General features: G+C 40.0%; 1 protein-coding gene across 1 annotated transcript in view; it reads right to left on the bottom strand.

The window, feature by feature from the left end:
• GREB1L (GREB1 like retinoic acid receptor coactivator) overlaps positions 1-13,392 on the bottom strand; it is a 130,826-nt gene that overhangs the window by 58,857 nt on the left and 58,577 nt on the right. Inside the window, 7 exon segments of the mRNA XM_080685072.1 lie at positions 1,327-1,461; positions 2,009-2,137; positions 3,406-3,732; positions 8,165-8,350; positions 10,542-10,679; positions 11,714-11,833; positions 12,403-12,519. Coding sequence (XP_080541198.1) covers positions 1,327-1,461; positions 2,009-2,137; positions 3,406-3,732; positions 8,165-8,350; positions 10,542-10,679; positions 11,714-11,833; positions 12,403-12,519 — 1,152 coding nt within the window.

The raw sequence follows: 13,392 nt of genomic DNA, 5'->3' as shown, positions 1-13,392 counted from the left end.
ATCAAACTGCAACACGGCCAACGCAAAGATGGTAGTCCTTCCTGATGCCTCAGCCACTACAGAATCCTGACAGTGAGTAGAGGTTTATACAGGTGGGCGGGTCTCCTACTGGCTGAGAGAACCCACTAGAAAAGCCCATAGCTGCCACTTTTAATAGTAGCCCCAAAAGTTTCTGACCCACAAAGATAACCAATCAAAATAAGTCTGTCTTCTGATCACTAGGTCATTTCCACCCCCCTTCATTTCACAGATTAAATGGGTGGGGACTTCCCTAGGTAATGGGATAACTTTGTAGAATTTAACTTGGCAACTTTTGAAGTTTGAAGAAACCTACCAATATCTTTAAGCAATGTTTCTTAAACAGGGTATCAAGGATATGTATGTGGGAATTTGTAAGTCCTCTGAGAATTTATAAATTCTAACTTTGTTAGTAATTCAAAACAGTATAAATACATTTTAGATAATCTCAATGATCACTTGATTATCAAATAATGTCCAGAAGTAAAAAAAAAAAAAAAATTGTATTGCCTGTATTTGCATTGTTTTTATGGCCGAACTGATGCTAAGCCATGCTACTTTCATTGCTGCGGCGATCCTAATATCTGCACGATGCATTCCTATCAAGTGGAGGCCAAAAGGCTGTCAGCAGCAGCTTATATGGATCTGTTTTATACCTATGTTTTTTCCCGTTCTTTCCCGCCCCCCCTCATCCTTTCCTATGATGTCCCTACCACATGGGGAACTGGGGAAAGAATCTGAACCGAAAGGAATCCAATCTAATGACTGAACTCCTCACCCCTGGTCCCACCATTCCCCTTTGCGTCCAGGGAGCCTGTGATAAGGCAGATGATGTTTTGTTATTGCTGCTGCAACTGTCGAGAAGGCCTCGTGATCCCTGATTATGTGTCTTACATGTCAGAGAGTAAATGAAGGTGGTGGAGAGCCAGCCCTGCACAGACTGTGGTCCAGACTCTTTCAAGCAGTTCTTTGAAGGCCTCTGCACACCGACAGCTCTCTGGGCACAGCTGGTGGAGCTAAGGAAAGTACACCAAGGACCCAGGCATCTTTCCAGGAAAAAGGAGATAATGCTTAAAATAAAGTGTTTGACTTTGATTTAAATTCTAGGACATATTTACTAAGAACAAGGTGTTTGATCCAGACCACTCGGAAAGGCATTTTTAACTCGAGCCAGATTTATCATATAGTTAATGATGAAAAACCTGTTACAGTCTGTGATTTGAAGACAAGACCTCAAAACCCTCGGAAGGACTTAGTCTCTATAATGTCTGGCCTGAGGGCTGATTCCTGCTTTTGAGGTGACATTACCCAGGTTTTGTGTGGGAATCATAGCAGCAGCCTCCTGAGGTGACACATATTCATGAAGGTCACCATTGAAAGGGGTAACAACACTGTCTCCTCTTCTTTGTTGCATTTTTTCTAGCAGCTTGTCCAGGTCATCGCCTATTACAAAATAAAGCGGAGATAAGAAGATTACAAGGAATGATGTGTTTTCACCAGGCTCCAAGTAGGGCAGTTAAGCTGGTTTCTCATCGAGGTTGTCAGTCAGCCAGCTTTTCACATCTGAGGTTACACTTGGCCATCCCTGCAGCAGCGTCTCCTTAGCCAGAGCCACCCTCCTTTATATCATGCTTATAGTTTATACACTTTCACATGCTCTATCTCTCTGGACCTCCATAATACTAAAAGCAGGCAGGATGGGATCATGATATCTCCACTTGACATTAAAAACCCGAGATCTGGAGAGAGAAATTGTCGCTTAAGGTCAGACAGCAAAGTGGTGGCTGAGCTGAGGCCTCCCATTCTGGTACCCCCGATCCCCCCTTAGGCACAGAATACTGAGGAAAAACCATTCCAAATGAAGGGAGGATGAAGGGAGCTCAGCCGGCAAGCTTAAGCCCCACATTTATCTCCTTGACAGGCTAAGATTTAAATTCAGAAAATCACACAGCCAGGGTTGGGGATGTTGCTGAATCCTACGACCACTCACCTAATGATGTGGTTTTGAAATGCGATGCCAGGAAACTGACCTTTCCTGTGATGAGCTCATAACTTATTTCTTTTAGAAACTCACTTGTGGTGAGCATGCTCTCTGCCAGAGCTCTGGACTGATGCTGACCTGCAGAACACAGACAGAGAAGATGATGTGCCAGTGAACAAATGTTCCCTGGGACATGATTTATAATAGCGAAAATTGGCAACAACTAAAGCATATAATGATAGGGACTTGGTTAAAGAGATTTCGGCACATCAAAAGATGGAAAATTACACAGCATTTGAAATGACAATTCTAAACATGTTTATAATATGATGTTAGGTGGTAAAGGGAAAAAAATGACATATCTTATGTTTCTAACTGTGAAAACATACCAGACCTGTGTTTAAAGGCTAGGGAGGAAAACCCTTTAAAAATTGTGTTTACATGGTTATGATGAACATCTGTCTTAAAATATAAACTTATGCCCTAACTGGTTTGGCTCAGTGGATAGAGCGTCAACCTATGAACTGAAGGGTCCTGGGTTCGATTCTGGTCAGGGGCATGTAACTTGGTTGTGGGCACGTCCCCGGTAGGAGGTGTACAGGAGGCAGCTGGTCGATGTTTCTCTCTCATTGATGTTTCTAACTCTCTATCCCTTTCCCTTCCTCTCTGTAAAAAATCAATAAAATATATTTTAAAAAATATAAACTTATGTTGTTAAGTTGATTTTATAAATAAAAACAAAAAGTCCTAATGTATTACACTTTCTGAAAGAGACATATATTATGGAGAGATGGGAAGGCAGGTTTTGTCAAAGTGAGGGGGCTTGATCTCTTTGGTAGGAAGAGCTGAGAGCCACTCACTAGAGAAGAAAAACAAATTTAGTCCAAATGGCCACTCAGGATGGTATCTCATAGAAAAGCAGCATAAGAAACAAAAACACATTTTGTAATGTATCAGCTTTCTGAACCATTTACCGAGAATCAACATTACAATATTAAATATCCTCTTCAGTGAGGAGGTGAATACATGAGCCAAGTTCCTGGCAAATCTGATTCACTGGCTTAGCCACCTGTGGCATGGCATTATCACATGCTAGAGTGATAACATTTCCAAAACTTTTTAAGAAGAGAAGTACATGAGACAAGGGTATCTGTTACGAGGGTATGCTTTGAAATAATGCTCCCACAACCAGCTGACAGGGACACCAGCCAAACTAAGGCCTACAAAAATCTGATCTGAGGAGTAAAGGAGAAGTTAAAATTAGGAGGAAGAACCCCAGTGGGAGCACTTAATCAGAGATTAATTGCATGAATACCTGAAACATCCAATAGCTATTTTTCAAATAATTAGATGATTGAATGAGTGGGTTAAAAAAAAAAAACAACACAAGAAGAAACATTACTCACCTAATACTACCACACAAAATTCATTTCCTCTGATTTTTGACGCACAAATTGCCACCACATAATCTGGTAGCCTTTGATAGTGTCTCATTTCACTGAGAGTCCTCAATGTCTCTGAAATGCCCTCCGCCAAAGAGTTCTGGGTCACAATCACATGAACCAAGTCTTGAGATACGCTGGCAATTAATCTAGCCAGCCAGGGGAGTTGGCCTGGCGACACAGGTGTACACTGAGCACCCATCTGCAGGGCTCTCTCTCTCAGAGTAAATTCCTGCATAGCTTTCAGCATAATTTGCTCAAATTCTTCCCTGAGAGGTATCTGATCAGGACCTAAATTGAAGAGAATTAGAATTTTTTTTTAAAAAAAATCACAGCTAGGAAAGACAGACATGAATGTGCAATCATTTTAAGCCCACCATACATACTCCAACTGTCAAATAAGCTTTTTTGTATAGTGGCCACAAGTATAGAGCCCCTGCTAAGCATTTTCCATTGTGAAATTACCATATCTCTTCTCTGCCTGCCTCAATATTTTTTAAATGTTTTATTGATTTCAGAGAGAGGAAGGGTGAGGGACAGAGAGATAGAAACATCAATGATGAGAGAGAATCATCAATAGGCTGCCTCTTGCATGCTCCCTACTGGTGATCAAGCCCTCAACCCAGGCAGGTGCCCTGACAAGGAATCGACCCATGACTTCCTGGTTCATGGATGGATGCTCAACCACACTGGATGGCTACCTCAATATATTTTTTTTAATGCAGGGTTTTGTTCTCCTTTATTCTAATCTTGATATCTTTAAAAGAGGTTGTACTCAGACATAGTATTAATTCTATTGTACGCTTTTGGAGATGGTCACTGAAGTGGCATATTGCCTAACCCAGTGGTCGGCAAACTCAGTCAACAGAGCGGCAAACCGCGGCTCGTGAGCCACATCCGCAGTTTGCTGACCACTGGCCTAACCTATGAAAGTTGGCATTATGTAAATGGTTAATGAATAATGAAGTAAGAAGCTAACCTATTGATATACTATAATCAACCTTAGGTTTCACTCCTTTCTCATTGTATTCGTAGGTATTATGTAAAAACACTTCCATGTATTGCCTCTATACCTAATTTTGAGAATACTGTCCACGGGAAAACGAAGTTTAATTCTTTTCACTCCCAATTTACATTTAGGCAGCCTCACACTCTCCTCAGATAGAGAATGCTCTCATCATCTAGTTATTCCCCAGTCTTCTGGGTTGCTAACTATGGCATGCAGCCTTTCCCACCACCGTGGTTGTGGCTAAGCTTCTACGGGTGACCTGTGGCCTCTGGAATTAGGAGGATTCTGTTTCTCTTATTCTCTTTAGAAACTCAACCAGACTGCAGGACAAAATAAACAAGTCAATGTTTGGCATCCAAATGACACAAATGAATTTCTACATTTAGTTTAAATTAAAACCAATGAGACTATGTTCACTTCTGCTACTCAGTCTTTTTTGTTGTTGTTGTTCTTTTCTGTGCAGAGGTTTGAAACTCAGGCTCTAATAAACAGATACAGACGCTTCAGAATCTGAGAGATCAGACAATGGTTTCAGAACTCAGGGCTAATAGTCCTTGTGAAAAAATACAGGGATAAGGGACTGGATTTTTGTAGGGGAAGGAGGCATCGTGAGTGAGTCAAGGGTTGAAGTGACCTACCTGTACCTTTCCATCTTCTCTGGGAAAGTAAGAAAATGAAGGTTTAGTAATACTTTTATGATAGAAAAATTAAATAAAATATTACGCATTTTAAAAATAAACAATTTTAATCGGAGAAAACAGTTTTTCCAGGATTGGCTGGAGGCCAGAGAAATGTGGGGGGGGGGGGGGGGTGAAATCCTAACAGACGAGATTTTTCTCTTCTATACATGGAAAGAGGGCCAGAAAACTGCAACGCTGACATAGTGTTTATGTTTCCTTTGTCCTCCCCAATCAGTTTCTAGGGGGATGTGGATGCCTTCTTGTCACCTGATCTTTATTTATTTTATCAAATTAGCATCATGGTTAGTGGTCACTAGGTACACACTTGGTAGTGAGCTCAAAGGGGAGAGGTTTGCATTGACTGTGAAAGGAGTGAAATCCTGGGGAATAACTAGATGATGAGAGCATTCTCTAGCTGGGGAAAGTCAGAGTCTGTCTAAATATAAATTGGGAGTGAAAAGAACTAAACTTCATTTTCCTGTGGACAGAATCCTCAAAATTAGGTATAGAGGCAATACGTGAAAGTGTTTTTACATAATACCTATGAATATAATGAAAAAGAGTGAAACGTAAAGTTGATTATAGTATACAAGAGAAATGACAGCTTAAACTGTCTCCAATTTTCCTACTGCCTCTCACAGACACCCTGAAGGCTCAGAGGCCTGGTTAATAGGTGTGTCCATAAGACTCACTCCAAACTGTGATTAACATGTTCAATTAGGCAGCATAATTAAATCCAAATATTAAGGCATTCTGGGAAAATAAAATCACTGAACATGTTCATAGCATTCTCCATGGCCTTAAAACTCACTTTTATAGAGTTTTGACTGAATTACTATTAGGAATTGAGAAATGGAAAAATGTATCAAAGTTTCAATGAGGTAAGAGACTTCTTAAAGTAAAATGCCTTGCTTCCAATCACCTCCCATTATTTCATCCTCAGCCTTTATAGCTAAATTGCAGGAGCCTTTCCTCTACTTTTCACAAATTCGATAATAGAATTTGTTCCTTCAAGTGCTGATCTCCAGTAACTCAGCTTAGCTCAGGCGTCAGTTCTGATGGCTTTTCAGATAGAACTACTTTAATAGGAAAAGACAAGGTTCCAACAGACTCAGCCATCCCAGAATCTCTGGATTTGCTGATTTCACTATCTACTTCAAACGATTTTCAGACTGTGAAATAACAGAGATTTTTTTAAAAAGTGACTGTAGGGAAAAGGCCTGCTCCTTCTGAAGAATCTTGCTTTTCTTCCTGTTATCTCCAAGTAACTGAACCATCAAATCTTTAGGTTTGCTTTTAGAAATTTGGATTTACTTTTCAAAATGTCTATCTATAATCTACAGCATATGTGAAAATATTATTGCTCCCTTTTTCAAAACTTTCGAAAGGCAAAAATATTTTTCAGTGACTCCAGACAAGTTAGTTGTTGAGAAGAAGCAATGTCCCAACGTACACAATTTTGATTAAAAAAAAAAAAAGAATTGCTATTCATCTTGCACATTAAAAGACATAGTTAATTGGCTATAAGTAAAAGCTAGAGAGCACTGATCCTGCAGGGTGAAGAAAAGTTTTATCTAATTGAATGAAAATTTTCCTATTTTTTTAAGGTAAGAGCTTTTAGTTATTTAAGGGAAGACATTTTTGTTTTGACCATTTAGTTCATTTGGTTAACTTCGATTTTTAAACTATTATTAAGACTGAAAAAAATGCTATCCTGATTGCCTTGGTTTGTTAAACTAGCATTACTCTATTTGTCCTTGTTTTACTGATTCTGGATATATCTAAAGCTCATTTTAATCTTGGAATACAGTCAAAAGTCTGTACATACAAATTAAAATTATGACATCAAATGGGCTGCAGACATAGGTGGTTTTTATAATTTTATTACCCACTGATAAGCACGATTTACAAGTCCTAGGTTTATCATGAAAGTGGCTCAGAGATATCTGAAGCCTCGCACGTTTCAAAAGCCCGTGTCAAAGCAGTTCCCAGGTCCAAGCAGGTCTTTGAGCTCTCAGGGCACCAAGAGTTGCAGTCAGGAATGCTAGCGGATTCCCCAAAGACCAAATCTGGCCTGCTGAAGCTTTCTTTTGCTTTTAACACCGTTGAGCCCAGTGTGTATTATTCAACACAAAAATATTTTTAAATATGAAAAAAATTCACAAAAGTACAGATAAAAAATTTTAGATGTAATTTTACACCTTGAACATCTTCGTAAGTAAATCAGTGGCTTGAAGTCCTAGTGTGAGTATATAATTAGGCTGCATGTTAGATGGCCTACTGCAGTTTGCAAAATAAAGGACATTGCAATGTAAATGATGCTGAATCACTATAGTATTGTCAAAGCACCTGCATACACCCACTGTGGGGCTCAGAGGAATTATCAAATAGAGGAAGTGAAGGGTTCATGACCTATGTATCCCCCTTACCCTAAAGCCTAGAGAGCCTTCTAAGGAGGTCTAGTTACTACCTCAAAGAAGGAAAAAAGCACTATGGGACTACATCAAAGAGGTATAGCTAGAGAAGAAAAAAATGGGTGTAGGGATAGTGGATATACAAGATAAAAAGACTAAATAAAAAACTGAAAAATAATTTTCAATGGCTACATTTGCATTCCAGATGGTAGCTGCACTTTCAGAAAGGTCATTTGGCCAAGGAGGGGTGCTCACGCCTCAACCCTTTGAGGTTCTGTCATTAAATACTTTGGAGACTTCAGATCTATCATGAGACTGGACACTAGGTGGAGCAATTTACCTCTCCTAGGACTCGAGCAAAGCGAAGAACAGGGGATGCTGCATCTGAGAGAAATGGGGAAGAAAGAAAAAGGAAATATGCAAGTGGTGGAAAGGGGGTAAAATGAATAGAAAAGAAATGTAGGAGAGGAAAGGGAAAGTTACAGAGAATTGAAGGAAAAGACTGTTAGAAGGGAAAGTAAGAGATAGGCAGAATGCGAGAAAGTGGAGAATAAAAGGAAAAAAGTATGTCACAAAAAATAAAAATTGTCAACATCAAGTGATTCTTGAAAATAACTTACCCAGCCGCACAAGATACTGTATTGTCAGAAGAATCATGTTTTCCACACTCAGCAGTTGGCTGCCAGTCAACCCTAATTGTTCCATATCTTTGTTTTCCAACTGTGGAATCTTGTAGCAATTCACCAGCAGAGGACTCACAACAATGTCACCAACATTTCCATAGAAATAGGGTAAAGTGCCATAGCCTGTCCCAACAGAAGCAGGTTAATAAAGTTCAATCATTCTGAGATTCAATCAGATACACTTGCTCAACTAGGATAAAAAATACTTTAAAAAGTCCTCTACTCTCTGAAATGGCTACCATACAAATCCCTCAAGTATATCAATCCTAGGGAATTCACTCAGATGCTTCTAATTCTACCCTTATGTTAAACCAGATGAATAGGAAGCAAAATACTAAAAAATTATACTATCCCTGTTTCCCACAGAAAGAAGATGTTAATATTATATCTCTGCCATAAAGGATTGATGAGAATTTACAAAATATCTCTGTATCTTTTGTAAAATAACAAGAATAAAATATTTCCCCATAAAATTCCTGATCAAGTTTCTTTTCAGGTAAGTCAGAAAAGAAACAAATATGATAACCTGTGTCACTTATGGAGGCTTTCCTTGAAAATTTTTTAATTCATTGATCAACAGCAATATTACACCATTCGCTGGTCATTGGAGGTTCCACTCCTTTTGCTATCCTAGCTACTTTTTAAAAATATATATATATATTTTATTGATTTTTTACAGAGAGGGAGGGAGAGGGATAGAGAGTTAGAAACATTGATGAGAGAGAAACATTGATCAGCTGCCTCCTGCACACCCTCTACTGGGGATGTGCCCACAACCAAGGTACATGCCCTTGACTGGAATCGAACCTGGAACCCTTCAGTCTGCAGGCCGATGCTCTATCCACTGAGCAAAACTGGTTAGGGCAATCCTAGCTACTTTTATGTTCTCTTTCTAATGTCAATAAACAGTCGCAAATTATCTTAGAAGTAGATAGGACAAAAATATGTTAAAATATACACCGAGTGGCCAGATTATTACGATTCTCTGAACGCATAATAATCTGGCCACTCAGTGTGTGTGTGTGTGTGTGTGTGTGTGTGTATGTGTGTGTGTGTGTATGTGTGTATGTATATATATTAGCCCGGTGCATGAATTTGTGCATGGGTGGGGTCTGGCCAGCCTGGCCAGGGGGAGGGGACATGGGCAGTTGGCCGGCCTGCCTGCTGGTCAAACTCCTGGTTGAGGGGACAATTTGCATATTAGCCTTTTATTATATAGGATATACACTGAGTGGCCAGATTATTATGTGTTCAGAAATCATAATAATCTGGCCACTCAGTGTATATCCTGTTTTGGGTGTGTAGTTGGAAGGACAGTCCCTCTGTGACTTCTACTAAAAGGCAGACACAAAGTGTCCTCAAGGCTTAATAGCATTATGCATGCAACTCAAAAGCTCAGTAAGAACTTACTGACATATGGAATTTAAATAACTGGAATTTCCCCCAGTGGCGACAGGTCTAGGATCAGTGGATAGGGAAGCATGGTAAAGTACAGGGCTTGAAATAAAACCATTCACGCCAGTAGGCTCAAGCCAGCTTGCAAGGAACAGACAGGACTTCACTTGGACATACCCTAAATACGTGATGGGGATTACACACCCTTCTGTTAAGTCCTAAAGGTAAAGTAGGCAGTCTCCTTCTGGTCTAGGCTAGCCCCCAAATGAGAGGACTCTTGAGTGGGTATGAAAGGCACTAAGTTGGTCTTAGAATCTAGGAACCCCTAAATGTCTATGCCTCCTCTTATAGACAGCTTGGAATGACTCAGACTCCTTAAGTTAAGATACTGATTCATAGATGCTTCCCCATCTACAACTCTGGGAGCTCTTGGTTGTCCTGAGTGGGATCTATTAGCTGTTCAGCTTGTTTCTTTTCTCTGTGGTTTGTCTCCCTTTAACTGAAAAGTCCCCTTCCCTGTCTTGTCCACTCTTGCCCACCCTTCAGGATCTAGCTGAAACGTTACCTCTGCGAAGTCTTCTCAGACCCTTCTGCAGACAGAGTTAAGCTCTCTCTCCTCTGAGCTCTTGCAGTTCTTGGTTGTGAACCTCTACCAGCTCAAGTATCCTAGAGTGTTGTAATTGTCATTTACATGACAGACTCCCTCACTACCCAGTGTTCCTTGTGGGCCCAAAGACTGCCCTATTCCCAATGTCTAGTCACACATTTAGTATAGCATGGAGCTGACCAACAAAAGCTGAAAGAATCAATAACCGGATAAATATATTCATGAACACATGTATAAATGCACAAACAATGCAATGGAGAAGCACTCCTAAATTCTAGCTGACACAGACAATTTGAAATTCCTTTGTCTTACCTATCAGAATTACTGGTCTAATGCCTGAGTTACTTAGCAGGTTTTCAGGAACAATTACAGTTTCCCCTGCAGGAATGGGTCGAGGCTGTAAAATTCCAGTTAATGGGGTCTGTGGAACTGGGGCAGATAGAAGGGACTCTGGAAAAAAGTAGTTTGACAAGAAGGATTAGACATGAAAGCTAAAGGCAATGCAATTAAAATAATGTAGTATTAATATATTTAATATGGAAGTTTTAGAAGTCTAATGGTTTATTGTTGCTTTTTCATGAAAGTAATTCATGCTTACTGTATAAAATTATAAGTGAGAAAAACAAAAGGAAAAAATTTAACAATTATCACATTATCTGGAGATAACTATTATTTAGCATTTCTGGTAGTTTTTCCTTCTAGGTAGTCTTTTGGATTCGGTTTTGTATTTTATCTTTCCCCATCAGAATATCAAGGAATATCTTCTCATTATAAAAAAATTGTAAAAGTATAGAAAAGTGTGAAGATCAGCTCATCATTAATCAGTACTACCTATAGGCAACTGCAGTAACATACTGGCACGATTCTTTGTGTATATGTCTGTATCTCTTTGTATTCTTTAAAATTATTTATTTCAACAAACTTAAATTTTAAAAGAACTACATCTATGTCTTAGAATTAGTATATTTACATTTGTCTATGTTTAGTATGGCAAGGTAGATGAGCATTTGAACATCTAACTATAGGCACCGTATGGCCACAGCTTAGGTTAAAGAAGAACCAGTCGTTTTTTCAGGATCCTAGTCACAGACTGAAACATCCAGGCCAGAAATAAGTATGGGACACATAAGGAACCAGATCATTGAAGGACATATCTAATACCACTGCTGGCAAAGCAAGTTCACTTGTGCTTTAAGATGGTGGGTTGGTAGCATCATGTCCTATGTAGAAAAGAATGGCTTATCAATACCATGGCTAAAACAAAACCAGATAGTGAACTAAGATCTGTTGTGATAATACATGTGCTTCTAGTGAAGGTAGATGTGATGGGGCCACATATTAGGTACTATCAATATCCTTACATAATATTGGATACAATGGCTGGTTAAGGAAATTTATCTTCAAGGGTGCAGGGAAAGAACAAGAGTAGGAGATACTCTGCTAATTCAATAAAAGTTAAAACCCATCATCTGTTGAAATCTTACCAGTTCTTGAAAGAGGGCGAACTGTAGGAACAGGTACAACGGAACCAGGTTGGGGGACAGGTGACCCAGGGTACCATCCCCGGTGTCGTTTCTTTGGTGGCCCAGAAGTGAACATGGTAGCTGAAGGCAAAAAAGAAAGATGATCCTTATCTTAGCAGTAGAAGAAAGGAAAGAAGCCAGAGAAACATAGAACCTTTAATCTGATTATACTCAGAAAGCATAAGCCACTCTTCTAGAGGTAAAGATAAAATTAGCAAAAGTCACACTAACAATACCACTTAACATCTGTATGCTGTTGTACAATGTACAGTTTTATCCAGATTATTTCATTTCATTCTGTCAACATCCCTGTGAGGTTCTAGGACACATATATTGTTATACTCATTTTGTAGATGGTGAAAGGAAGGATCAGATTTGCCCAGGGTCACAATAGAGAGGAAAGTCCATGGTTTTTCAAGACACTTCCTTATACATAGGTTTCAGCATTATTTCCTAGGTAAGTGCTCATTCTGTACAATCACCAAGATATTTAATAATTTCTGCTTACACCAAGCATAAAATTTTAAAATAGTGTATGAGAAGCTAAGAAAAACTTGAAAGTACACTGTCAGATAATTTATCATTCCAAACTTTTAGCAATTAATTATTCTTCCATAATTAAGTTGCATTATTTCAAAACCCTATTGTACCTTGGTCTCCTGGTGCATAGCTAGGTCTTGGTGACAAAGGGTAAGTCCCTGGGCGGGCTTGAGCAGAGCTAGATGTACCGCTCTTCCCTCCTTGGCTACTGTTTCCATTGGCAGCATCTGTAATGCACAAGAGTAAACACTCAGGGTAGAGGCTGGGCAGGAAGGACACTGCTTTCTGTGATGCTGCAACCATGTGATAAAACTCACACTCTAGGATTGAAAGGAATTTCACTGACAGGATAGCCCAGTTAGATACAGCCAATTACAACATTAGAGTAATAACTTCAGCAAAGTGAAATATCACCTAAAATCATCTTCTAGGACCCCAAGAAGTCTTTTAGAATCCTTTTCAGTGAAATCTTTGGAGATGGTAGATAGAAGAAAACTTTTTTTTAAACTTTGTATTATGGAAAATTTCAAACATATATGAAAATAGAGAGAATCCTATATAATAAAAGCCTAGATGGCGTCACACCCTTGCGCAACATCGCCACAAGATGGCCGGCAGGGGAGGGCGGTTGGGGGCAACCGGGCCTGCAGGGGAGGGCAGTTAGGAGTGACCAGGCCAGCAGGGAGGGGCAGTTGGGGGCGACCAGGCTGGCAGGGGAGCAGTTAGGCGTCAATCAGGCCAGCAGGGGAGCAGTTAGGGGGCAATCACGCTGTCAGGCAGAAGTGGTTAGGGGCAATCAGGCAGGCAGGCAGGCAGGCGAGTGGTTAGGAGCCAGCAGTCCTGGATTGTGAGAGGGATGTCCGACTGCCGGTTTAGGCCCGATCCCTGTGGGCCCGGTTGTTAGACATCCCCTATGGGGTCCCAGATTGGAGAGGGTGCAGGCCAGGCTGAGGGTCCCCCCGCTCCCGTGCACAAATTTCGTGCACTGGGCCTCCAGTAGTATAATAAGCTTTGTACCAACACCCAGCTTGAACATTTATCAACACTTTCTATCTCGTCCCCTCACTCCACATACACACATACATGCTCTGGATTATTTT

The sequence above is a fragment of the Plecotus auritus genome, assembly GCF_963455305.1.
Source record: "Plecotus auritus genome assembly, chromosome: 8".
In the NCBI taxonomy this organism is placed as follows: Eukaryota; Metazoa; Chordata; class Mammalia; order Chiroptera; family Vespertilionidae; genus Plecotus; species Plecotus auritus.
Note: the sequence above shows the minus strand (reverse complement) of the source record. Positions and strands in the feature narration are given on the sequence as shown.